Source organism: Prionailurus bengalensis, chromosome D4 (genome assembly GCF_016509475.1).
Source record: "Prionailurus bengalensis isolate Pbe53 chromosome D4, Fcat_Pben_1.1_paternal_pri, whole genome shotgun sequence".
Classification (NCBI taxonomy): domain Eukaryota; kingdom Metazoa; phylum Chordata; class Mammalia; order Carnivora; family Felidae; genus Prionailurus; species Prionailurus bengalensis.
The window spans coordinates 13,055,038-13,079,764 of record NC_057359.1 but is presented as its reverse complement, the minus strand read 5'-3'; the positions used below and the strand labels follow the sequence as shown (position 1 = coordinate 13,079,764).

At 38.8% G+C, this 24,727-nt stretch overlaps 1 protein-coding gene across 10 annotated transcripts in view; it reads left to right on the top strand.

Annotated features, from left to right (window-relative positions):
- Positions 1-24,727, top strand: part of TRPM3 (transient receptor potential cation channel subfamily M member 3) — an 805,281-nt gene that overhangs the window by 673,890 nt on the left and 106,664 nt on the right. For all 10 annotated transcript variants that reach the window (XM_043565212.1, XM_043565210.1, XM_043565217.1 and 7 more), the window contains one exon: positions 6,515-6,587. In XM_043565212.1, coding sequence (XP_043421147.1) covers positions 6,515-6,587 — 73 coding nt within the window. The remainder of the gene's footprint in view (positions 1-6,514; positions 6,588-24,727) is intronic.

Sequence of the window (24,727 nt, the reverse complement as noted above, 5' to 3'; positions counted from 1 at the left end):
AGTGTGAGATTGGCATTCCTTGAATGCCTTGCTAAGAGTTATTAGTAATGGAAGCCTCTAAAAAATTTTGGTAAGGGGGGTGATATAATCAGGAAGATCGCTTGGGTAGCTGCATGGGGAATAGAATGGAAGGACCAGAATCAGGAAGACCAGTAAAGAAACTTCTGAATAGTTATGAGGCTGCTGGCTGAACAATGGCTGTGACACTGAGGACAGAGAGGGAAGGAGGCAGTGAGAAGCACCCGGACATACCATATATGTACTCGCTTTTCTCTGTCTCTCCTGTCTAGAATGCACTAGAAATAGGCTCTGTGAAGGCAGGAATTGTCTGTCAGCTTTGTTCACTGCTCTACCCCAGCACCTCAAAGGTGCCTAGCACGGAGATGCTCAATGAATCTGTGCATGACTCCCCTGTATGCAGGGGGTCAGAGGGAACAGATATGACACCCCATTTCCTGACTTTGAACGGGGGTACAAATGACAGAACATAAGCAGAGGAGCTGGTTTGCAGACAAGTTCAAGGAGTGGAGAATACGGGAATCATGTCATTTTGAAAGACAGCTTCCCTTCAATCTGAGAATCAGAATTGCATCCAGGCTAAGGCAATTTGTCCACAAGTGAGCTGAAGATAGAAAATGTGAAACTGAATTTGGGGGAAGTTGTGGGGTTTTTAACAAAATGTGTGATTTTTTTTCTTTCAAATCTTGAAGAACACTTTAATCTTCCTATATTTCATAGTGTTTTGACAAAATAACCAACCATGTCAAACAAATCCAAGAATTACTTTTAGGGTACATGTTGAAAATACCAATTTTATTACAGAGGAAAATCAGGCTTTATTTACTGAATCACCAATAAAATAGCTAAGTAACTTCTACCTGATATACATTTTTCTATTAAATGTACATTGATGAGATTTTATAGAAGGAGCATGTATGTGTCTATCTCCCTCCTGCCCCTCAAATGACAAAAGAGGCTAAAATAATAAATATATACAGTTTTGAAACAAATCCCTATCAGTACTTAGCACGGAAGGAGATGAAAAAGGTTACTATGCTAGAAGGCAAGAAATTTTGAGTAACTTCTAGAATATTAAAAGCAGGTATAGAAAGTAGAGCTTGGAAATCATTTCAGGAGAAAAATATATACTGTGAAGTTGAAGATCATTTCAGTTACCATTAAGGACCAAAACAAATAAAGGCAGGAAATAGGAGAGGCCCTGGGAGCAGAATCAGAACAATGAATTCAGGACATTCTCTCAGAGTAAATGGCCCCACAAATTCCCTATTGTATTCTACAGACAGACTCAGCCACGCACATACAAGGTTATTCCCTGCAATGGTGTTTATAATCACCAAAGATCAAGCACCACCCCAAAGTTCATTAATAGAAAACTAAATCATAAATCATAATACATGCATATAAGGAAACATTAGGCAGCCAACAAATAATGAAGCTGAGTAGAATGGTCTCCAGGATAGGTAGTCACATGAAAAAAGTGATGCGTAATAATGTATAAAGCTCACGACCACCTGTGTAAAAGATGTGTCTAATTCTCTTTGCTTATGTGGAGAACATCTCCCAAACCAGGAAAAGTGGTTGCCTTTGTTGAGAGGTGCTGCAAAATGGGGGACAGAAATGATACCTTTCATTTTCACCATATATTTCTTTATGCTATGGATTTTTTTTTTGCCATGTACATATATTATCTAGGCAAATATGATACTTTTTCAAAGGAAAAGAAAGGTGGAAGGGAAATGATAAAGTCTAGAAAATAGAAAACAAAGTAATATGGAAGAAATAAGATAAAAGAAACCAGTAATCATATTAGACATAACTGGATTCTTTTCTCCCTTGGATTCCTAATGATATTCTGATTCAGTTAAAAAAAAAAAATCTAGCCTTGCTGTTTACAAGGTACAGACCTTAAATAAAATGACCACACAAAAGTGACCAAAAAAACAAAAACAAAAACACAGATGGAATAATCTATCAGACACATTCTAATCCCCCATGAGAGTATATATGGCAAATAAAATGTTAATATAAAACAAAATATGCAAAGCAACAACATTAAATAGGAAATAGAGATATTTTGTGTTGATAAAAACTGCAATATGCCAAGAACAGACTGTTATGAACCTTTTGTACGTTTTTTAAAACCTTCAAAACATATAAAGCAAAGATTCTGTACTTTCAAGGAATAATTGTGAAGTATGTAGTCAGAAGATTTTAACATGCCTCTCAGAAATAAGAAATAAGTCAAATAGAATATTTGAATAAAAATTAAATGTAATCTGTATCTATAGCAACCTCTGTACCTAAAATTCTGTACCCAGAAGATAGAGAAGACACACTTTTTTTTTCAAGCAAAATAGCATGTTTGCAAAATGTTACAGATACACACATACACTCTTTTAACACTAACAACAATTTTAAGGCAAAATGGCATATATTTAAAAATGAATGAGGGGCGCCTGGGTGGCGCAGTCGGTTAAGCGTCCGACTTCAGCCAGGTCACGATCTCGCGGTCCGGGAGTTCGAGCCCCGCATCAGGCTCTGGGCTGATGGCTCAGAGCCTGGAGCCTGTTTCCAATTCTGTGTCTCCCTCTCTCTCTGCCCCTCCCCCGTTCATGCTCTGTCTCTCTCTGTCCCAAAAATAAATAAACGTTGAAAAAAAATTAAAAAAAAAAAAAGAATGAAAATGACATAATGCATAGAAAAGTATGTGAGATGCATAATCTTAAACACATTTATTAAAAAAAGAAAGAAAGAAAAAAAACAAAGTGACCGTGATGTCAACTCAAAATTCTAGGCAAAGAATGGCCAAGGAAGCAAAACTGAAGAAATGAATGGATAATGATAAAAGCAGAAAATAATCACTTCAAATTGTAAATAATAATATTGATCAATAAATTGATCAGGATAATAATTGGTCAAATAATAATTGATCAAGAAAATCTGATTCTTTGAAAAATAAAGAAGACTAAAAAAAATCCATATAATTCTAGATATAAAGGAGATTTTTAAATAATAAGAAATTTTTTAATCTTTTTTTTTTGAGAAAGAGCCTGAGAGAACAAGAGATAGTGTAAGTGGGGGAGGGGCAGCGGGCAAGGGCAAGAGAGACTCTAACGCAGGCTCCACACCCGGCGCTGAGCCCAACTCTTGATCGCACAACCACGAGACCATGACCTGAGCCAAAATCAGGAATCAGACGCTTAACCAACTGAGCCACCCAGGCGTCCCATATAATAAGAAAATTCTGCATGCAACTGTATACCCATGAACTTGAGAGTCTTGATGAAATGTTTAATTACATAGGAAAATATATGAAACAGAGTCAGGGAAAGGCAGAAAATCTAAATTGATCAATAATTGTTGGAAAATGTATAAAGGTGATCAGCGATATATGCCTAAAAACACTTCAGTGCTAGGGGCGCCTGGGTGGCGCAGTCGGTTGAGCCTCCGACTTCAGCCAGGTCACGATCTCGCGGTCCGGGAGTTCGAGCCCCGCGTCGGGCTCTGGGCTGATGGCTCAGAGCCTGGAGCCTGTTTCCGATTCTGTGTCTCCCTCTCTCTCTGCCCCTCCCCCGTTCATGCTCTGCCTCTCCCTGTCCCAAAAATAAATAAACGTTGAAAAAAAAATTAAAAAAAAAAAAACACTTCAGTGCTAGATAGTTTATAAACATCTTACTAAGCCTGACAGAAGCAGGAGTATTCCTTTGTTATGGAAACCATTCTGGGGCATAAGTAAATAAAAAAAAAAAAAGTTTTCCAAGTCATACTGAACAGTTAGTACAACTCTAATACCAAAATGAGGCAGGATGGGTTACATGTACCAACCTCATTTCCAAACACAGTTGTAAAGATCCTAAATAAAATCTTAGTGTTGTTAAAGAATCATACATCAATACCAAGGAATTTTATATTAACTTATCATACTCCAAAAGTGCTATCTTGATTCATATTCCCACAAAGAATATTTAAGGATACTTGATTCTCTTCATCTCTGTCAACACTTGGGGTTGGTCAAATGTCTCTGACTTTTTTGTTGGACGTTTTCTCCCCCTGGTGTTGTATATATACATTGTGTAATATTTTAAATTTTGTTTTAATTTCAAATAAAAAGAGTTTTAGAGTATTTCAGGTCAGCTAAAGGCAAAATTATGAAACAAACTTCATCTTTGGATCCTCCAGCCTCTCCTTAGTGCTTCCTTTTCCTCTTGAATGAGGGCATGGACAGGTGGACAGCCACTCCTCCCACATCAGTTTTCTAGAAAACCTGCAAAGCCCTGGCATACAATTGACAAACAACAGCACATGTATCTGTGTCTCCGGTGCCCCTTTCCCAAATTCTTTAGAAACCCTACACTATGTACCTTCCTTTTCCTCTCCTCAAATCTGTTCCTAGAAAGTCCTGTTAATGTTCTATTTCGGAGTAAATTTATCTATCTGCTGCCCCAGAAAAAAAATTACATCTGAAGTGTGATCTCTAATTAGGCAATAAAATGTAGGCATCTGCAGAGCAAGTAGGTCCCATGTTTAAGGAATTCTGTTTGGTGCCTAATTTTGAAATTTTTCTAAAACAATGAACTCCAATATGATCCTGGTTGTCTCAACTTGTTACCAGCTAAGTACACAATAATACCTTTCAGACCACAGCAGGACTGGCGGAAAGAGTTAAAGGGCTGGTGAGATTCCACTTCTGCCCCCTGAATCCTAATCCTGTGGATCTCAAGTTTTCTTTCCAATTCAGGCACCTGTTCCTGAGTTCCTCTTGCCCCGAGGGCTGCTCAGTTCTTTTTTTATTTTTTTTAAATATTAAATTTATTGTCAAATTGGTTTCCATACAACACCCAGTGCTCATCCCAACAGGTGCCCTCCTCAATACCCATCACCCACCCTCCCCTCCCTCCCACCCCCCATCAACCCTCAGTTTGTTCTCAGTTTTTAAGAGTCTCTTATGTTTTGGCTCCTTCCCTCTCTAACCTCTTTTTTTTTCCTTCCCCTCCCCCCTGGTCTTCTGTTAAGTTTCTCAGCATCCACATAAGAGTGAAAACATATGGAATCTTTCTCCGTATGACTTATTTCACTTAGCATAACACTCTCCAGTTCCATCCAAGTTGCTACAAAAGGCCATATTTCATTCTTTCTCATTAGAGGGCTGCTGAGTTCTAATCACAACTATCCTTCTAACTCATTTTGTGACCTGAAGCAAGTTACTTTGTCTCTGGGTACTGGACTAGATTTCTAAGGCAACTGATAGTTTAACAGTGGATGAGTCTCTGTGTCTGTTCTCTCCCTCATAGTGGCAAAACTTAGAATTATATATTAGTGGGGTGTGTGGGTGGCTCAGTTGTTTTTGAGCATCTAACTCTTGACTTTGGCTCAGGTCATGATCTCACGGTTCGTGAGTTCAAGCCCCACATCCGGCTCTGCACTGACAGCATGGATTCTCTCTCTCTCCCTCTCTCTCTGACACTCCCCTGCTCATTCTCTCCCTCTGTCTCTCTCTCTCTCTCAAAATAAACATTTTTTTAAAAAATTAATTATATATTAGCAAATCCTACGAAGTTTACTTCCATGCAGTTGGAAACAAGTAAGCACTATTATTTTCCCATTTTACAGATAGAGAAACTTGAAGCCTAAAGTAGCTGAAAAAATAGTAATTCAGTATACATATACAAATAACCTTTTGGCTTCCTTACCTAGCCTCCCTCTGACTTGGAAAAAAGATCCCTGTTACTGTTCAGCATTATTGTGGAACTTTGTATTAATCCAACAGGTGTTAATCCTTCATTGCTCTCTCTTTACTCTCCTTCCTGTTTTCCATCCCTGGAGAATACTTTTGTCCCCTGGATTACTGCAAGGAAAGATGTTATTGTACTGTGCTTTCTCCTTCTCACAACCTGGAAATAATTGCTAAGTTATTCTCAAGGTGGTTCAAGGTTATCAAGAGGGCTGAAGGATCTAGAGCCATCGCAGTATTGAAACCATTCAAAACTAGTGCTGAGGAGTAAGTGTACTGATGGCTACATTGCATACGTGCATGTACACACACATGCGCGCGCGCACGCACATACACACACACACACACACACACACACACACACACATAGTAGGACCATTTACCAAAGGGCATACCAAACTAGCTACTTTTAAACACTTAATTTCTCAACTCATAGTTTATATCATAGTTTACACATTTTTGTAAATCCAGCCAGTTTTAATTTTAAAACTGAAATGATAGAAAAGGACATTTCCTTTGTCTCTGGTTTCTCTTCATTGTAAACATCATTATGTAAGGTGGTCTCTGTTAGGAGGCTACTGAGACATCTTCCTCTTAATGAACTGCAGAACCCTTGAGTTGAATTCTTGCTATGTCTGCTTTCCCCGTGGTTAAAAATCTACCTTGTAGATATTAAGATAGTCTATGTTCAGATATGGTCTCACTGAATTTCTGTTGGGCAAAAACATGCATTGCTAATGGTCACCTTGTCTCAAATTGCAGATTACGGTGTTTCGGATGGGATCAGAAGGACACCAGGACATTGATTTAGCTATCCTGACAGCTTTGCTCAAAGGTAAAAGAGTTTCTGTGTCCAGAGAGTACAAAAATAATTTAAATGGATTAACCCAGCAACTTTGTCTCCTAATAGTGGATATAAACCCAAATGATACCATGACACATCCAATTATTGACAACATAAGGACTTCTCCTGGAAGACATTGTTCCTGCTATGAAATTCTTCTATGATGGAGCTGTCAAAGTGTGACTCAATTTCATAAAGTTTAAAGCAATTACCATTCAATCGTGTCCACTGAATCATAAAAATACATAAAGTAAAAGGCCAATATAGTATGTAAGACACTACATGACTGAGATTATTTAATAATTATTATCCCATCTACTTGCAAAAACCGTGTAATATGGCAGAGATGCTAGACAGATACAGAGATGTCATAATGCATTAAGATGGAAAATCAAAATCATTGAGGGAGACGAAGAAATAAACAAAAAATAAAACAAACTTGTAATGGGACGTTAAATTTAACTGTAAGTTTCCTTGAAGTCAAGGCAAAAATAGAAAAGCCCTGGATTCTACGATTTTCCCTTTAGAAGGTGGACGCTTGTCCTCTTCTCTCGCCCCATGTTACCAAGCGGCCTCACTATGTGTGCTCATATTTGGAGCCACATCCAAGAGAAGAGTGGTTTCCTCCAGGCTCCACAGATCAAAGTCTGCCCTTAATGTCCCTAGTTAGGAATATTACACTTGGCCAATAATGTTCAGCATTAAAATAAACAAGAGGAAGTTGCTCAGCCCTGAAATGAAAACTAGAACCATAAGATGAAACAAAACCACAAACCTCATTGAATGTGGTTCCGAATTTGAGATGTCTCCCTCGTTCTCCCCAAGCCCCATACTTTGCCTGCTGCCCCATTTATCACAAGGTTGGTGACTGCCTGTTTGTGAGCCTTCCTGGATCATAAGCCTGTGAGGACAGATAATGTGTCTTATCCATTAGTGCTTCCTCAGCACCTCACATAATCCCTCACACATGGCAGCATTCAGTCAATTCTTGTTGAATAAATTAGGGAATGGATTACTGAATGAATGATTACTCAGTGATTACTCACTTAGCGATTGCTCAATGAATGATTACTCAGTGATTACAATTAACATTCCACAATTGAAATTCAGAATAGGAACCCACTGTATTCTAATTTCCAGTCTACCTACCCTTTTCCACTATTAATATTCTCTTGAATACCCATAATGTGACAGCCGTTATGCCTAGTGCTAAGTTTTTTATAAATGCTGTAAACATTATCGCAACAACTGTATTATGTAGCAGCTATATTTAATCCACATTCTATAGACAGGTAAGTGGAGCTACAAGATGTAAGAAACTTTCTCAGGGTTACCATGCTAATTAATAAGGCTGAACTTAGACCTAAGTCTGTCTAACTCTTCACTGCACCACCTATGACTCCATTGACACTAGAAGCCATGGATCCCCTCCATGTATTCCCCAAAGGTGTATTTGCACATTCATTCAAAATCCCAATCGCATTTCGGAAGTTCACCATCCTGTCAAGTGGGTCATGTGTCCCAGGTTGAGAACCTTTGCTCTAAAGTACTTCATTCCAATGAACTAATAAATGCATGTTCAGGAGAAGAAGAATTCAGGGACCATGCATGGGCTGAATCACAGAGCATACTCTGGCCTCCATTCTCCATTTGTCAGAGATAAAATTAAAAGTTGGAGGTAAGAAATTCTCTGATATTTGCTATTCTTACAGAAAAATAATTAAAAGTAATAAAGCCAGTAACTAACATGTACTGAAGACTTGCTAAGTGCCAAACACCATGTTAAACACATTCTATGCATAAATCCATTTAATCTTTACAAGTTTGATGGCCAGACTATTACCAGGCCCATCTTGAAATAAGGAAATCAAGACACAGAACAATTCAGTAACATACTCAAGATAAGTAGTACAGACAGGCTGACCCCACAGCCCTCACTTACGTTTACCACCAAAACATCTCTATTGCATTGATAATAAGAAGTGGAATGCCACATTTACCACCTTGAAACAGAACTCAGCAAATGGAGAAGTGGGCCAGTCATTGGTTAAAAACATATTAGCCATCATAGTATCTTCTACTGAAAATATTTTCTTCCATGTTCACCAATCTGTCACTTCAATTTGTGTTTCACTTTTAGATCAGTCTTAGAATTTATTTGTTATCATATAGAATAGTTGTTTTCTGATTGTGCATGACAGACCATATGGAATACATTTTATATTATAACCAAGTACCTACATATGTTTTTAGAACTCAGGTTAAAGTACATGAAATAATATTTACATTGACTGTGTGCAATGAAATTGGATATTTTCTATTCCATTCTGTTCTATTCTCTTTAATGCTGATTATATCCCACTAACTTGATTTCATGACCCACTAATGGGTCATAACCTGCAGTTTAAAAAACACTGCCATAGTAGATTAAAGGAAATTATGATTGCTCTAAGAAATTAACATTTCTAATCACCATAATGAACATTATATATGCAACAGTTGATGCTAATGGGAATTTATGCCATTAAAAGATTGTGATGTGTCAACTCTATTTTGCAAAGGCTTTTAAATGCTTTCTGATTTTGACCCAGTTGATCTGTGAAGGATGTCAAGCATAATACTTTCTGCTGACTTTCTTGGAGGCCAAGAGCATATTTATATCAGTTATGATTTCCTTAGTTTGTTAAATTATTCTTCTTATGTATTTTTTTAAATTATGCCTGGGCATGAAACCTGGTTTAACACTTAATTTTTATAATTGTACTTCTCTTTCAATTATCCCATGCATGAGGAATTTTTTTATAGTCAAGTTATTATTCCCTCCATCATCTGAGAAAACCAGAAAGTAGATAGGAGAAGGAGGAGAAAGCCATGAAACTAAACACTAGTCCATAAGCCCAGAGTCTGGAGGTGGGGAGGGGGAAGGACGGATAGGAACCAGGTGGCCCTAGGGAAAGTCTACCTTTGCTGATCCCTTGTTTCTGAACCCACTGGGTTTTATTTCTTCAGTATCAGTATATATTAAAGGATACTTTTATAGGACACAGAATAATGACAAATCTATTCAAAACTGATGAAAGAAGGAGACAAAAAGAATGTTGTTCCAGAGATGCCTTTGACATCCAAAGTTGTTTCAAATGCTGGCCTGGGGTGGCTTTTGAGAATAAGTGATGTCGCATTTGTCTTTCACAGCAAGATAACCACTCTCCAAGAGTGGTGATCTGAGGCTAGAAACTATACACCCTACACCCTTCTCCTCCTCTTCAGCTCTCTCCTCACCCCATTACATCTACCCAGGGGAAGCCAAGGAAAATGCAGCGAAAATGCAGGACACTGACTATTCAGATAAACAACAAATAAATGTTTAGCATAAGAAATGTCCCAAATATTGTCTGGGACATACATATCCTAAAAAAGCTGTTTATTATTTATCTGAAATTCAACCTTAACTGGGAGTCCTGTATTTTTATTTGCTAAAATCAGGCTTCTCTACTCAGACAGAGGAGATCTGATGCCATTAATATCTCTGGACTTCAGACACCTTGAGTGGTTCTATGGGAAAAGGACTCAAAAATTTAGGCAAGTAACCTAGTCCCTCTCCATTTGCCTCCCTCTCAGCCTGGCCCTGCCTAAATCACAGCAACCAGAGACTCACTGGAAACGACCCCAAACTTCTCTTAGTAAACTATCCAGTGTTGACCAGCCTCCTGTCAGTCACCCTATCCTGGCTGACTTGTTCATGCCTCTTGCTCTGGTCCCTCTGCTCCAGGCTCAATAAAGCCAGAAAACATCTGCTCACAGCAGGGTCCCTTGACCCTCTCTGTGGATAAAATTACTTCCAATTTTTAACAATCTTTTCTTGTACACCTCAGAAGTCAAATCACATGGGTGTGTACCCTTCCATTTCTGTGCATGCACTGAAGTATAGTATGTGGTCATCACTGTCCTCCATCAGCGAGAAATTCATTGCCTTTGGGTTTAATCTTCATTGCTAAAGAATCTCTTGCATGGCATGGGAAAAGACCTTTATTGCTTACTTCTTTTTTTCGGGAAAGCATTTTCTAAAAGCTAAAAGAGGGTGCAAAACGCTGTGTTCCTCCTCAAAACTGTCAAGGTCATCCAAAACAAGAGTAGCTTGAGAAATTGTAACAGCCTGGAGACGCCTAAGGACACATGAGGATTAAATGTAATGTGGTTTCCTGGATAGGATCCCCAAGCAGAAAAAAGAAGACTGAGAAAAATCTGAATAAAGTATGGGTTTTCATTTTAAAAAGTTTTAAGGGAAAAATGGGAGAGCTATGCTATCATATATTTTGGATCTGAGCAGAAGACATAGTGTCGCCAAGAAAACCATCCTTGTTTCATGTCAGAATGACAAAAAAGGAGACAGCATCTTATGGAGTTAGCTGCAAAAGTCAAGTGCATATGGAATAAAAATACTGTACTATGTGCAGGCAGTATTTAAAGTGTCTGTACAAATCAGGTAGGCATGGATGGTAGCTGGTCACTATAAGAAACGATTAGAAATACCGCTGAGGAATCTAAGCAGATTATTTGAACCCAGGACTAATAGGAAACAATTTGTATAAAATGCAATTTTCCTGTGGACTTTCACAGTCATTTCAGAGAAAATTATCCCGTTCCTCCCACTTAATTTTATGTCTCGTTTCCTCGGACAAAATTAATGCTATCGATAAGTAATAAACTAATGAATTATGTACAGATATAAGTGGAGGATGACAACTTCTTTCTAACAGAATACATTTGTAGTTTTCTTGAAACTATGAGGAAAGAAGTTTGAAATAAAAATTGAAATGTCAAAAGAAGAGCCAGGCTGTTCTAACTTTCGTACATTCTCAAGAAAGCTATTGATTAGGTCACATAGAACAATGAAAATTGCTATGTTCTGAACCATTTTCCTTTAAAAGTATATCTTTACAAGCAACTAAACTTGAAAAAAAATGTATACAAAAGGATAAAGTGTATATATGTTTTAGTGTTTTGAAGCTACGCTGCATGCCCCTCCAACTTTATTAACTAGAAAATGTAGTTATTATCACAAACTAGTACTGACATCAGTAGATAATTAGTCTTGCTAAATAACTCATCTTGGTTTTTAAATGGCTTAATTAATCCCTAGTAAAATAAAAATTGTGGCATCATCCTGATGTAGTGTACGTCCAATAATCCTATGCACCAGGTCTCATAAGCAATTAGCATCCAGGAGTGTTTATTGAGAAGCTACTTGCTTGATCTCAGATGATTCATAAATAGACTTAATGAAATTAATTATGGCCTTGCTTTGAAGATAAAAAATTATTTCTGATTATATGTTCAATCTTTCCCATCCCTCTTTCCTATGTGTAGGCAGTTTAATAGAACACATGCATGATTGTTTTCCTTTTTTGAATTGTTTTTCTTTTAATAGTATTTTTTTAACTCGGAATTGTTTACATAGACTTACTCAAGCCAAAAAAAGAGAGACATTCATGTTGATACATTCATCACATATGTGAGATGCAGATACCATAGTTACTAAATATTATACAAATGGAAGTAAATGAAATTTATCCAAAAGAGATCAACAAGGTCAAAATGTGTGGCATTATCACTTCATTTTAACCTTAAGGGGCACCTGAGTGGCTCAGTCAAATGAGCGTCCAACTCTTGATTTCAGCTTAGGTCATGATCCCAGGGTTATGAGATTGATCCCCACATGGGACTCTGCGCTCTGCTTAAGATTCTCTCTCTCTCTCTCTCTCTCTCTCTCTCTCTCTCTCTCTCTCAAATTCAAAAAAATAAGGGCATGGGGGCTAAACTGTGGGAGAATAGTGAAATGTTTCAGTTAGAGACCAAATTCACTAGCTTATTTTTACAATGAAGACTCTTTACAAAAATATTAAATCCTTCTCTGCTTGAGGCCATCTTTAGTCTTCCTTCTGTCCTTTGATTTGTAAATCAGGCTTCCTCTGTGCACTTGTTGCCAGATGGCTCGTTTTAGCCCTTTAGTCAAATCTTTAATGTAGAAGTCACAGAGCTGATTGACCATGAGCTGTTAGAGTCCTGGCATGGGCCCCAAAACCTATATAGATCAAGATATCTGCTTCCTTAAAACTCTCAGAGCTCTTACCAGGGCACTTAGCTACCAGATGACCTTGGCTGCACACCCAATATCTTAGTGATAAAACTAGAATGCCCACAACTTCTCTTAATGTAATGGCAAGAATCAGTGTAATCGGACACTTGTTTTATGTTTAAAGATTAGATCACCAGTGGAATTTGATTTCAACCAGGAATTTTTTTGCTTACAGGTGACAGAAACACAATTCAAATTAGCTCAAGCAAAAATAAGTAACATAGATTTGTGGATTCACATGACCAGGAAGTTGAAGGGTAAACCGAGTTCAGGCCAGGCAGGATCCAGGGTTCCAATGACATCATCGGGGACTGTCCTCTCTCTCTCAACATTAGTCTGTACACCTGTCACACACAACAGCCATCAGCGGTGCTAGGCTCAGACCCAAAACCAGCTGAGTAAATCCATTAAATTCCTGGCAATTACAGCAGAAGGGGACCAGGGAGAACTTGCATATGCTTGCCTTAAAATCAGCACCCACCCCTGAATTCATCACCACAGCAAAGGAGATGGGAGAATCCCTGTGATCCATGACATGAGAGAAGGGATCAGCTCTACCAAGTCACACAGTTGTGGATCCCCCACCCCAACACACACACACACACAAACGATTCTGTAGCCAGGAAGTAGAGAAGGAAAGAATGCTGGTAAGACCAGAAGCAACTTGAAAAATACACACACACACACACATACTCTGAAGTACTGAGGGTCAAAGAGCGTCAGACTTGTCTCAAATGCAAATGCCTCAATATCTATATACCAGGAATAAATTCTTCATTCCATAGACAAAAACAGAAACTAAGTCAAATGAATACTAATTAAGGCCCAGACATTCACCCAAATCACACTCATAAAGTTTACTTCAGGTGGACCTAAATACGTAACTTCTTAATATTTTCTACTACAGAATGATTATGCATTATTATTATAGTCAATATTACCTTTTTAAATTTTAATGGTCTGTACTTGAGTATTTCTGCCAAAAATATTAAAGGAAATCACATTCTTACCCCCTTTTTTCCCCCAAGACCGAAAACTGCTCTTTAGGAAAAAAATGGTTCTGTGAAGGCCAGTGGCCCCAGGCTTTCCCCTCTGGGCTCCCTCCGTGCCATCCTGCACTGTTGCCCCAGCCCCTCAGGGTAGCACTTGTCACAGTGGGACTGCCCAGCAAGTTCCTGATAATAGTGACAATGACGCCCATAAGAGCATCACTACTCCCTGTTGATCATACTGCTTACCCTCCCTGAGACTCAGTTTCCTTATCTATAAAACCCAGATAATTATAATACCTCTCCCACAGCTGTTGTAACCATGTTAATCGATAATGCAAGTCAAGCATTTAACCCAGTACCTGGAAAAATCTGTTTCATGATGGTCAGACATGATGGTCTGACTGATGAGGACAATGTCAAACGAGAAATAAGGACGAAAACCACCTCTGTTTTACTCCCCACCACATCCACACATACACAGCACCTAGGATGACATCAATGATTCAAACATTATTTGTTAACCTCATGAATGAATGATCAATAGACATTAAGATCAGATTGGATATATATTTAGATTTTAGTGCTTTACTGGCTGTTGTATTAACTAGGTTACTTAACCTCTGTATATATGCCTCAGTTCCCTTCTCTGTGTGAAAAAAAAAAAATCATAGCTCTCACATGGAGGCACGTAAGGAACACATGAGACAGTGACATTGGAAGCTCCTGGGCAGACACTCTGCCTTCTTTATGGTAACTACCTTACATCTACTATGTTTATACCTTTTCCCTTTTCAATAGGCTTTAAAAAGTCCTAGGGAACTGGGGTGCCTGGGTGGCTCAGTCAGTTAAGTATCTGGCTCTTGACTTCCACTCAGGTCATGATCTCACAGTTCGTGAGTTCAAGCCATGCATTGGGCTCTGTGCTGACAGTGCAGAGCCTGCTTGGGATTCTCTCTCTCTCCCTCTCTCCATGCCTGGCCCCTGCTCTCTCTCTCTCTCTCTCTCTCTGTCTCTGTGTCTGTCTGTCTCTCTCAAAATAAATCAATAAACTTAAAAAAAATTTCCTAGGGAATTGGCATATCCCCTATGTCCAAAATCCAACAGAATCATAAAATGTTAAATTTGAAAGGAGGACCCATAAATCTGAAAACAATAGCAAATGATAAATAAATTTCAAGCATACATGTAATGATCCAAAACAGGTACACACACACACACACACACACACACACACACACACACACACACAAGGACTTTAATCTTGAAAATTATTGAGAATATGCTAAACTGCCTTACAATGAAATTAATTTGCTGGAAAATTTATTTTCTTACAAATCTAAGCAGATCTTAAAGCAATAACAGAGAGCAAGGTAGATAGCAATTTTAGACACTTGTTTGTCTCAGTAGGAGAATGCAATAAAAGACCTTAAATCTTTTCATCCCGTTATTTGTATGTTTTACAATTCACAAAGCATCTTCACATAATTTCATCATCTAGTCTTGGCAACAACTCTGTGGAATGGTTAGCAGATGATTTATCTCCAAACGGAGACTTTCTTGGGCATGGAAGTGAGAAATACTGATAATTATGCCAGAAAAACGAGAATAAACCAAGAATATCCAGGTAAACTGGGGAAGTGGATCATCCTGATTATAAACCCACCTCCCACAGGAAGTTTCTGGAGGATAAGGATTATGTCTTCTTTGACTTTGTATCCAAACACCCAGAAAAATGCTTAACATACAGTAGATGTTTTATACATATATATTTATATATATATATGAATATATATATAAGAATACATATGATGATATATAGTCATCATTGCAATAATTCCAGAAAATGTCCCAGAACTCCAGAACACACATTTCTAGATTATAAGGACCCACTGAGTGCCCAGTACAATGGGCAAAAATAAACCCATATCAAGTTATATTATAAAAACTGCAGAACATGGGAAGCCAAATATATTATATGTATATATATAATATATTATATGTTATATATTATATGTTTTACTGTGTTATAAATATCATGTTTATAAATTATATTTAATATAATCATAAACTCATAAGTTATATAAATATAAATTATATGGTATTTATATATACATAATTTATATACATATATAAATACTATATAATGTACTAAATACATAAATACTATATAATATACTAAATACATAAATAATATATATGTGTATAAATTCTCCTATGAGCTTCCAAAGAAAAAAAAACAGCTCAAATGCAAAGGAGCCAGAATGCTTTAGACTTCCAAACAACAGCATAGAAAGCTATTGTGCAATGCCTTAACAATTCTGAAGAACATTTATGTGCAATCTAGAATTCTATGCCTAATCTACCAGCCACTTGTGAAGGTAGAATAGACGTTGTCACACGTGAGTCACCAAAACATTTACTACCCATGAACCGTTTCTTCAGAAATTACTGGAGGATATGCACCACTGAAATGAAAGAGGAAACCAAAAACAAACAACAACAGAAACAGAAAACACAGAACCTGGAACGCAGGAGCTGTAACCCAGGAGAAACGTGTTGGCAATCCCTGGCTGAAGAGGAAGGGACACAGTTCTGCACTGGCCACAAGAGACAAAAGAGAAGCTGCCATCCCTTCCGAAGACTCAAGCCTGGAATCCGCATAGTGTCTTTTCTGCTGCATTCCATTGGCAGAAGCGAGTCACAAGACCAGCCCAGGTTTAGTGTGAACACTGGGTGATATATAGTTCCTTAGAAACTGTCAGCTGAAGTGGTAGCTGGTGATGATGTCAGCACGCAGCCAACCTCCTGACCCCCGCCAGGAGCATCTCACTCCCCTCTGGACAGCTCCGGAATGTCCTGCAACTCTTCACAGAAACAGCCGCTACTGTGAAAACTGGGCGAATCAGTTCCTCACTGATAGAGCGAGGAAATGACTAAGACTTGTTCGCATCCTAGGGAACCCAGAGAAGGACAGCCATTACTTTCCCCCTTAGAAGGTTAATGCTCTATACTGTTTTGGTTGGAAATTCTGTTCCAGTCCTTTGTTGGAGCATGATTTGGGAGGAGGAGGGAACTGGGGTAAGAAGTTCTCTGGTTCCTGAGCCAAAGCATAAGAGACTCTTAAAAACTGAGAACAAACTGAGGTTTGATGGGGGGTGGGCGGGAGGGGAGAGGGGTGATGGGCATTGAGGAGGGCACCTGTTGGGATGAGCACTGGGTGTTGTATGGAAACCAATTTGACAATAAATTTCATACTTGAAAGAAAAAAAAAAAAAAAAAGAAAGAAACTGTCTTCAGGGGTGCCTGGGTGGCTCAGTCGGTGAAGCATCTGACTCCTGATTTTGGCTTCGGCCATGATCTCTTGGCTCATGAGATGGGGCCCCAGGTCGGGCTCTGCACTGACAGTGCAGAGCCTGCTTGGGATTCTCTCTCTCTCTTTCTCTCTGCCCCTCCCCTTCACTCTCTCTCTCAAAGTAAACAAACATTAAAAAAAATTGACCTCCCCTTGACATGTTTAGGAAAAAAAAAAAAAAAAAGAAAGAAGCTATCTTCAAAGACTATCTGCCATGGAGAACCAAAATAATCAGCCATGAGAACTTAAGTGGTTGCCTCTGGGTAAAAAGGCAGGGACTGATGAGATTTGTGATTTTATAACAAATCTTGTAGGAATAGATGACTCTTAACGCTGTGCATGTTTAACCTTAGTAAAAATGAGGTACAAAACGGATTACCTGGTTCTCAGTGAAAGGGACAGAACAAGTAAAAGACAAAGGAAGGGCAAACAGAAGTTAGGAAATCATCACTGCAATAATTCCAGAAAATGTGCCAGAACTCCAGGGCAGGCATTTCTGTAGAACGCTGCTAAAAATCACACTATGGAAGATGCAGATATTTTATTTACTCATCCGTGCAAATGAATTCATTTTTGTCATATCGCGAGCAAGCAGTATAACCCAGTAGAATTTTTTCTTTTATTCCCTCTGTCTTAAGTCGATAACGTTTCTCAGTCTTGCATATTGTGTGTCATACGGGAACACTTTTACAAAATTTTTTTAACGTGTTAATGGGAGACCTTGTGACCTACTGGCTTCTTTTATTGCAGAAAGGGCACAATAAAGAGGACTCGTCCATTGAGCTAGGTTGGCAAAAAGAAGGAAATGGCACAGTGCTTCACAATGTTATTAATCAGAAGCCATATAATTTCATTTGTCCTCTTCGACTGCATATGTTATTAGGACACAAAGAAATAGTAGCAAAATTTACTGTAGGTACTCCCGGCAATTATCATCACATAGACAACCTGACTTTGCAAGGTTTTTATATAGTGTTGGTCCATAAAAGTTGCGCCCCCTAGCTCTGAAATGAAACCAACAGTTTTTTGAGGAACCTCCATACTGTGTTTTCCCACAGTGGCTGTACCAGTTTGCACTCCCACCAAAAGTTTAAAAACTGCATAAAAATCTTATTAATCCTGAAAATCAAAGCCTTCAGAATAAACAGGATATAAAAATCTCCAGACCTGGTTCATTTTGCCCACACACATGTACATCATTGTATCCAACTGATAACATCTTTAAAGTGTATTCACAAACTGTATCTTTTGAATTGCATATTTTTGATGCACCTATACATTTTTTTTAATAATAAAGCCAGATAAGTAAATAAATAAATCTTCAACCCCAAAGGGCTTGACAAACAAAAAATAAAGATACAAAAATTTTAAAGAAGCTGACAAGTGAATTTTGGGTACCATTTGACCAATTTTGACCCTAATGATAGAGCATCAGAGAATATTCTGACTTCCTTCATTCACACCCTGTGGGTTGTTTTATGATATGAACACAAAAGCCTGTTTGCCAACTTCTTTTTGTGAGTATCATGAGTTCAGTAAAATTTTCTAAGTTCCTATGAATTCAAAAAGAAAAAATCGGCTCTAAAATCAGACTGCCTGGGTTTGAAGCTTGCCTCTGGCACTTCCTGGCTACCTCACCTTTGACAAGTTTCTGTGCCTCATTTTCCTTGTCTGTAAAATTGGGATAGTGGCACATAGTTTGTTGTGATACTTTAACACATTAACACCTAGAAGCAGTGCCTGGCATGAGCTAAGCATGAAAGAAATATTAGTTTTATTGTCTTATTTACTAAAGATAAACTGAGAAAGAAAACCCCTATCTTCCTGCAAAGGGCTCTTTAACTCAGCTGTCTGTTTTGTCTCTTACAAGCCAAATGTGGGTTTCTTCCAGCTAAAGTTAATCCAATTTTTCCTGATTCCTTTTAACGTTCTCCTGGGAGTCTACCTAAAGTTATTTTTACCCCAAGGAGATAGTTATCATTGAGGGCAAGAAAATAGAGCAAAGAATAAGCTATACACAGACCTCATCTACTTCTTTATGTGCATGTTTCAAGCCTTTAATTTGGTTTTTTCTCCAGGTAGCAGCCACATTCCTAAGAGAGGCCCACGGGGGTAGGTAGGCAGTTCTGCTCTGGGAGACCATTGAAGGTGTCTCCTAGCAACCCAGTCACATGACAGGGTCTTTCAGCTAGTCTCCTTTCGATTTTGTGGTTCTCACATTGGTAGAGAATGTGATGTCTTTAAATGAACGGATGGTTATGTTTTCACGGACTGAGACCCTATCGCATTTTGGTGCAACATTTACAAATAGATTGATGGAAATGAATAGAACCCGAAGATGCATATTTAAACCAGACAAGATTCCGCAGATAAAACACAGAAAGGTCCAAAGACCCCAACAAGAAGAAATGTTTCTCAACTAATATAGAGATGAGTGGTACCATCCTACACATCACAACATCATGGTGCCACTAAGGACATTACAAGGGCTGCAAATCCTGGCTCCTCAGTCCATCAAACCCCAGTCCATCAAACAGGACCACACTTGAGCTATCAAGGTCAGATGACACACCTGACATTTTTGTTTAACAACTCTCCCAAAGGGAGTCCACATCTCCATTTCCAACCCACTGAAGTATTTAGTGACCCTCAGGGTACTTAAAACAAAAACAAAGACAAAAACAAAACTTTCCTCAAACACTGAATCTCAGGTCCCTAAATAAACATTCTCTGCAATAAGTGCCTTCGGTGCCATGACATATTCGGGATGTTTTACTTCAGTGGGCCCTAACTCTGCTCTGAAAGCCCCTTATTCTTCAGTCGTCAGCCTGTGGCACATCCGCCATGTTTCTCCATTCTCTTCAGCTCCTCACTCCTTCTGACTCTCTGCAGAGGGCATCCCCTCTTACTTCACTTAAAATATTTGGTTTCATCCCGGCTCCCTTTTTCCCACTCATGAATGTCAGTATCTCCACTCAGCCTCACTGCATTCCCTCCTCACCCCAATGACCTCTCTTCTTTGCTGACCAACTACTCCCTGGCCTCCATGCTCAAGATCTCATCCATCATGTGCTTGCTCTTGTCTCCCTCTCCAGTGGCTCTTTCCCTTCTCCCATCAGCACATTCAGGCTCTCTGTCACCTGAGACGACCCTGGCCCTCTCCACCAAGATCCTCAAGGAAGCATCCTAGTTTTCTCCTCTTGACCATCCAGCTCTGAAAGCTGGCCTGCCTTTCCACCAACAGTCTTTACCCTCCACTTATTCTGTTTTCTGAGCTCATGGCTCACTCTGCAGACTTTTTTCTCACACAGCTTTCAGTACCCATGAAGACCCCAAATACTCTTCTAAACCCCAACAATTATCTTCTGGAACATTCAGCAACTTTGCACAGTGTTGACTTTGCCTATTTCTTATGCAACTCTTTTTTACCCTGAGGGAAGGCCTCCATTTAAAGCCTGTTCTACAATTCCCTCCATCTCTCTAAGCCTCTGTTTTCTGATCTTCCAAGTGGGGATTAATATATTTGCTATACAGGGTTTTTGTGAGTATTAAATGAGATGATAAATGTAAAACACCTAGTATGTGATTGGCTTTCAATATATGGTGGTAATTATATTGATTTTTACCTTTCCTTGGTGTCAGAGACACCAAGTGGGTGCTCTACATTTCTGAGCACTCCTTTGTCACCTTCTCAGACCCTCTTACTTCTCACTCTGCCTTCTGCCAAAATTATAAAGTACCATGGCTTTAATTTTTTTAATGTTTATTTACTTTTGAGGGAGAGAGAGACAGCATGCAAGTGGTGGGGGGGGGGGCAGAGAGAGAGGGAGACACAGAATCTGAAGCAGGCTCCAGGCTCTGAGCTGTCAGCACAGGGTTCAACACAGGGCTCACACTCATGGACTGTGAATTCATGACCTGAGCTGAAGTCGGACACTTACCCAATTGAGCCACCCGGGCGCCATGGCTTTAATATCATGTCTGCATGAATGACCTCCAGATTTTTCTCCAGCTCCAGCTTCTCTCCCTGCCCCTTTTTCTATTTGCCTACCAGACAGCTCCCTTGGGTGTCACTATGCACCCCAAATCCAATGCAATTGTCTTTAAATATACACATATTCTTTAAAAAATTGTCTTTTCCCAAACAGTTTATTTCTTCCTGACTTCCCCATTTTATGTTCACACAGCCCCCATCCTTGGAGCTATCCAGGCTCAAAGCCCCCATCACATTTTTTTCTCCCTTTATTCAAGCAAATTCTTACTAACTCTGGGCATTTTTGCCACCACAATATCTTGTAGGCCTATTCCTTCTTTTCCTTCCTTGTTCATCATCATTAGGCCTTCAGGACCTTTGACCTGATTTATTTCAATGGCTTCTTATGGTTTTTGCCTGCTTCTTACTGAGCATATATATCCCTGCTTGTTCTCTATACGTCAATCACAGGAACGCTACTATTGTAAAGATCTGACCAAAACAATCTTCTACCTACAGAATCCTTCAGGATATCCAGTGCGAACTTGACAACACAAATTCATCAGTCTCTTCTTCTAGAAAGCTTCAAAAACCAATAATGAAAAGGGAAGAAAAAAAGCAAGCTAACTCTATTTTTGGTAAAACTGGGAAATATTCCAAAATATTTGTAAATGCAAGAGCTCTGTGGGAGGAAAGAGTAAAAGCTGGGGAGAGAGAAACTAGCAGTGGCAATCTTCAGGAAGTATCAGAATGTAATTCCTCGAAGTGAGAAATGCTCTAAGGTGCAAAGTTCTCTCCTTTCTCTGTAGCAGCATGTGCAAGAACTAGAGTGAGTTCAATGGTGACTCTTGAGCCTGACTTAGCCCATAGAAACAGGGGTGGCGGGCTACACATGGAATCATGCAGATAAGTAATGTTTGCAGCAGGGAGCTTGTCTTTGTGGTAGCTGAGAAGAAAGCCTTCCAGTTGTGAAGAATAAGTAGCCTGGAATGCTACTCTGGGCCCATTATAACCCAACTCACTAGATGATAAATAATAAAAAAGCAGTTAGCATATAGATACATTCTATAAAAAATAACAAAAGGGCGAAATGTATGCACAGAAGAATATCTGTAAAAATGTTTCCATAGAACAGATGAACCTTATGAATAAATATTTTACCATGAACTTTAAAAAAATTAAATCGCAACAAAGCACTTTATCTATGAAGAAATACTTCGAAGTTGGAATACCAAAATTCAGGTAAGAGTAGTTGAGGCAACAGGAGGAGATATAACGTGAGTAGCATTCAGGAATGAAGTAGAAGGGAGGACATGAAATTATCACAGAATTGCAGAAGAATTGAGAAAGGCTGCAAGATCAAATATACATTGTGAAAAAGAAAACAGTACAGGACACAACATATAGAAATGAAGGAAGGGAATGGAAATGAAAATCAATGGAAATAAAGAGTTAATTCAGATTAAAGAGAAATTATAGGAGACAGAAAATGGAGATCCAACATAAGCATAACTGCTATCTCCAAAGAAGAAAATCAAAGTAATGGATCAAAGAAAATATTTTAAAATACAATTTCAGAATTTTTTCCTTAAACAAATTCTGAAACTTTGATCTAGATATTGAAAGGGCCACCTTGAACCAGGAAAGACTGATTCAGAATCCCCAACAACTAGACACAGCCTACTAAAGTTACTGAGCCTCAAAGAAAATAAAGATGACTTTGGGCCATCAGGCAAAATGATCAAGTCTTTCATGAGATTAAAAAAATCAGGTTGGCTACAAACCTTTTTATATTAACATTCAATGCCAGCAGACAACAGAGCAACAGATTTTGATATCAAGTCAGTGTCATTCAACTATCAAGACTATTGAGAGAAAAAACAAACAGTTTAAAACATTCTAGAACTCTAGATTGTCCCCATGACTTTCTCTTGGGAAAACTCCTAGAGAAGATGCAGCCTACCAACTAAGAGATCCTTGGGTACACTCTGGCAAAATCATTAATTGTAAGCATTGATACTAGAATCTAACAGAACTAAGATAAAAACAAAAACGGCACTTTGAGTAACAGAAAAGAATGTGTCACCTGCCTTCCACAGTAGAAATAATGCAACAACAAAAAGAAATTAAGAGGAAGAAGGATGGAGATAAAGGTAGTAGACATTTCGACTCATTATAATATCTTGATCTTTGCCTACTAAAATAAGGAATATAACTTAAGACTGACAATTCAAATATTAGTAATAGAAATGTAAGCATATTGAACAGAACCAGTTAAAACACTAAAAATATGGTATGTTCTAAAATGGAATGGTGGAAGAGAGAAAAGGGAGAAAGGGTGCGTGAACAAGATTAATCATTGTTCACAGTAGAAAACTAATGAGTGTTGTGTAAAGAAATAGAATTAGGAGTCCCACACCAGACCTACAGAAACAGAATCAGCATTTAAAACTTTTTTTTTAATCTGTATTTACTTTTGAGAGAGAGAGACAGAGTGCGAGCGGGGGAGGAACAGAGAGAGGGAGACACAGAATCCGAAGCAGGCTCCAGGCTCCGAGCTTTCAGCACAGAGCCTGATGCGAGGCTCAAACTCATGAACCATGAGATCATGACCGGAGCTGAAGTCGGCCACTTAACCATCTGAGCCACCCAGGCGCCCCAACAGAAGCAGCATTTAAACAAGAAACCCAGATGAATCATATGCACGTTAAAGTTTGAGAACCCTGCTGTGCACACAGCCAAGGTGTAAAATACTCTTGCTTTCTCATCTCTATTGTACCTTCCTATCTTGATGGTCTACCTACAAGAATATTTTTAATCACCAATAGTGTTAGTTTTCTTTTATACCCATAACAAATTGCCACAAACTTAGTGGCTTAAAACGATAAAAATTTATTCTCTTATGATTCTGGAGGCTGGAAATCTGAAATTAAGGGATCAGCAGGGTTATGTTCCTTCTGAAAGCTTCAGGAGAGAATCATTTCCTTGTCTTTTTCAGCTTCTGGAGGTTGCCTGCATTTCTTGACTTGAGCTCATTGTTGCCTGTATCAGTCCAACCCGTTGCTTTCATCTTCACACGTCTTACCACTACTTTGAGTTCCTTGCCTCCCTTTTATAAGGACACTTGTGATTATATTGCATTGGGCCCACCAGATAAGCCAGTATAACCTCCTCAACTCAAAATTCTTAATTGCATCTGTAAAGTCTCTGCCCTATAAAGTAACATTACTGGTTCCCAGGATCACGTGCACATCACGTGCACATCTTTGAGGGGCGGGGGCATCATTAGTCCTAACACACACTCCATTTGTTCAAATTTCCACCATCCTTCCATACTATAATCAAATTCTACTTCCTCCTTCAAGTACTCAACTGCTGAGGCAGTGCTCTGGGCTTATATGTACAGCTTCTACAACATTTACCACTTTGTTCATTGATATAGTGATTTATACACTTGTCATAACTCTCTTTTTATCCCAACTCACCTCCATTCTGGTTCAATTGCAATTTCCTTAAAGGAAGAGATTGCAGATATGCTTCTATTCCCATATTCTTTAAAGGTGCACACACTAACATTGTCAAAGACTTCTTTTTTTAATGTGTATTTATTTTGAGAGAGAGAGGGAGGGCTGGGGAAGAGGCAGAGGGAGAGGGAGAAAGAGAATCCCAAGCAGGCTC